This window comes from Bufo gargarizans, chromosome 3 (assembly GCF_014858855.1).
Source record: "Bufo gargarizans isolate SCDJY-AF-19 chromosome 3, ASM1485885v1, whole genome shotgun sequence".
In the NCBI taxonomy this organism is placed as follows: Eukaryota; Metazoa; Chordata; class Amphibia; order Anura; family Bufonidae; genus Bufo; species Bufo gargarizans.
In genome coordinates, this window is record NC_058082.1 from 206987192 (window position 1) to 206989408 (window position 2217).

A 2217-nucleotide genomic window follows, 5' to 3' on the forward strand; every position below is an offset into this window, starting at 1 on the left:
CCACCGATGGAACATCCCCCAGTGGATGACGATAACTTTTTACCTGATGCCCCCAGCCACCCACTGTGCACAGAGGGACAACACAACCCAACCCAATTCACTTGCATGCGCAGGAAAAACGCTAAAGGAATGCCCGTCCCTTTGTTCTCCAAACTGTTGGGGTCACACAGTACTATGCCATTTGGGTATACCCTTTTAATTGGCACAGTGGGACAGTGGGACTAGTAGCCTGGAGACTTGGCTCCTGGAGTCCGTTTAGATGTAGTCAACATGTGAGAGCTTTCTATTAGGCACAGAAGAGAGTACGGACTAGTGCTGTGAGACCACTTACCCAGCTCCAAAGCCGTGTCGAATTTTTCTAATGCACCTATCAAGTCATTGTTCTCCCACAGTGCATCTCCTTCAGAGGACAATCTCCGTACATTGGTCTCCACGCTGAACCACTTCTCTATCAAGTTCCCCAAGACCACATCAACCCTCGGGTCCACACAGGGTGCTTTATACCCCTCCGCTCTGCGTTTTATTCTATTGGTGCAGCTGCTACATTCAGGTGATTTTCTGTCACACACGCATCTCTTACAAAAAGAATGGCCACAATTTAAAGTGACCGGATCCAGTAGTAGAAGCCCGCACACTGGGCAGGAGAAGAGGTCACATTCCTCAGGGTTTGGAGGGTTGCCTTTAGGACAGGTGGGTTCTGTTCCTTGGTTCCCTTCATTCTCACTCTTCTTCTTGGCACATGGTAATTTTAGTTCTTTCTCTCTGATGTTCTGGGCGATGCTTTCTACCAGTATGCCAAGCTCCTCTGGACAAAGCTGGCGTAGAGATGCCGCCCTTGTGTAAGAGGCCAAAGCATCCGCAACTCGTCCAGCCAAAGCCAAAGCCTTTCCTTTCTTCAGATATAAAGATCTCTCCGGCTGGGGCAGCTCGTCTAGCTGAGACCCGTAGATCTCTGCTGCCAGTTCAAAGTTACCAGCCTTGAAGGCTTCCTCTGCCACTCCTAGCATCTCAGAAGAAAGGCCAGGGGGGTCAAGGGTGAAGGGGTCAGAAAGCTGCAAAGATCTTACCTCCATTATTAGAGACTTGCCACCTCACCAGAGGTCAGTCAGGTGCTATTGTCCATCACAGGGGGCAGACTGGCACACGTACTCCTCAGGAAGGCCATTCTATGGTCACACAGCTTGGGTACTTCCAGTGGCACAGTCCTTTGTTTCCTGTGGAGGGCAATGATTACAGTGCCAGGGTACAGGAGTTTCCAGGATGTCCCGATGCCTCAATATCCATTGCAGCACATGGGCCATGCCCACCGGAGCTGCCAGCACCGTATCCAAGTTGGCACCACGCTGTCATTGCCTCAGTGCAGCACTCGCCTTCGGCTCTGAACAAGAACAGGACGGTGATGCTCTATCCGTGCAGATATGGAAACCTTATCCCCAGGCCTGGTCCGGGCAGTGTATGGGCACTACTATGGTCTTTGTGCCCCGTCTAGCTCTCTGCCTACAAGTTCCCCTCCTGATTCTATCCCATAAGCAGTGACCTCATCACACGAGGTGGAGACTGGAGCGTGACGTCACAGCCCGGCCTCTTAAAGAGGCACCGGTTGGCGCTGTAGGCGGAAGTAGATATATGGTTACAGTGGTAGAAACGGATAGGATTATTGCCTAATAGCAGGGCGGACGGTGTGGGCGACAGCCAGAGCTCCTGTAAAATACCATTACTAATACTGCCTACACTGAAGTGACGGCACGGCCATAGCTGTAGTCGCCGAAGTGCTGCCCCCTTGTGGCTGGTAGCAGGACAGTCTTCTGGCGAGTTCGGGATAACACGTGAACCGTGCTCCCAGCCCCCACCCTGGAGTAGTTTATGTAACCAGCTGTGGGGTGGTATATAACGTCTGGCACACGTCAAGCCCGGGTCACCCGCTCCTCTACAGATTAGACCGAGGAGTGACGGAACAATGATATGTGTGCCCGTACATGGCACTGGGGTGAGGAGCCTGACTGCAGCCTGAGGGACATTTATCATTTGCTGCTGGTTTTTGTGTCAGTTTTAAGTCTGTCTTTGCTTTGTGTGTCTATTCCAAATTTCGGAAATGGCACACCTTAAAGGGGTTCATCGGGATTTTAATATTGATGACCTATCCTCAGGATTAGATCCACAGGGGCCCGACACCCGGGACCCCCACCGATCAGCTGTCTCCCGTCGCTCTTCCTGCTC

General features: G+C 52.0%; 1 protein-coding gene across 1 annotated transcript; it reads right to left on the reverse strand.

Moving 5' to 3' along the window:
* Positions 1-221: 221 nt before the first annotated feature.
* LOC122931484 (LON peptidase N-terminal domain and RING finger protein 2-like) lies at positions 222-1509 on the reverse strand. Its single transcript, XM_044285549.1, has one exon. The coding sequence runs from the start codon at positions 1071-1073 to the stop codon at positions 222-224; it is 852 nt and encodes a 283-aa protein (XP_044141484.1). The 5' UTR covers positions 1074-1509.
* Positions 1510-2217: the final 708 nt, after the last annotated feature.

Coding starts and splice junctions, on each gene's coding strand:
- LOC122931484 (XM_044285549.1), bottom strand. CDS start 1,073: ATGGAGGTAAGATCTTTGCAGCTTTCTGACCCCTTCACCCTTGACCCC.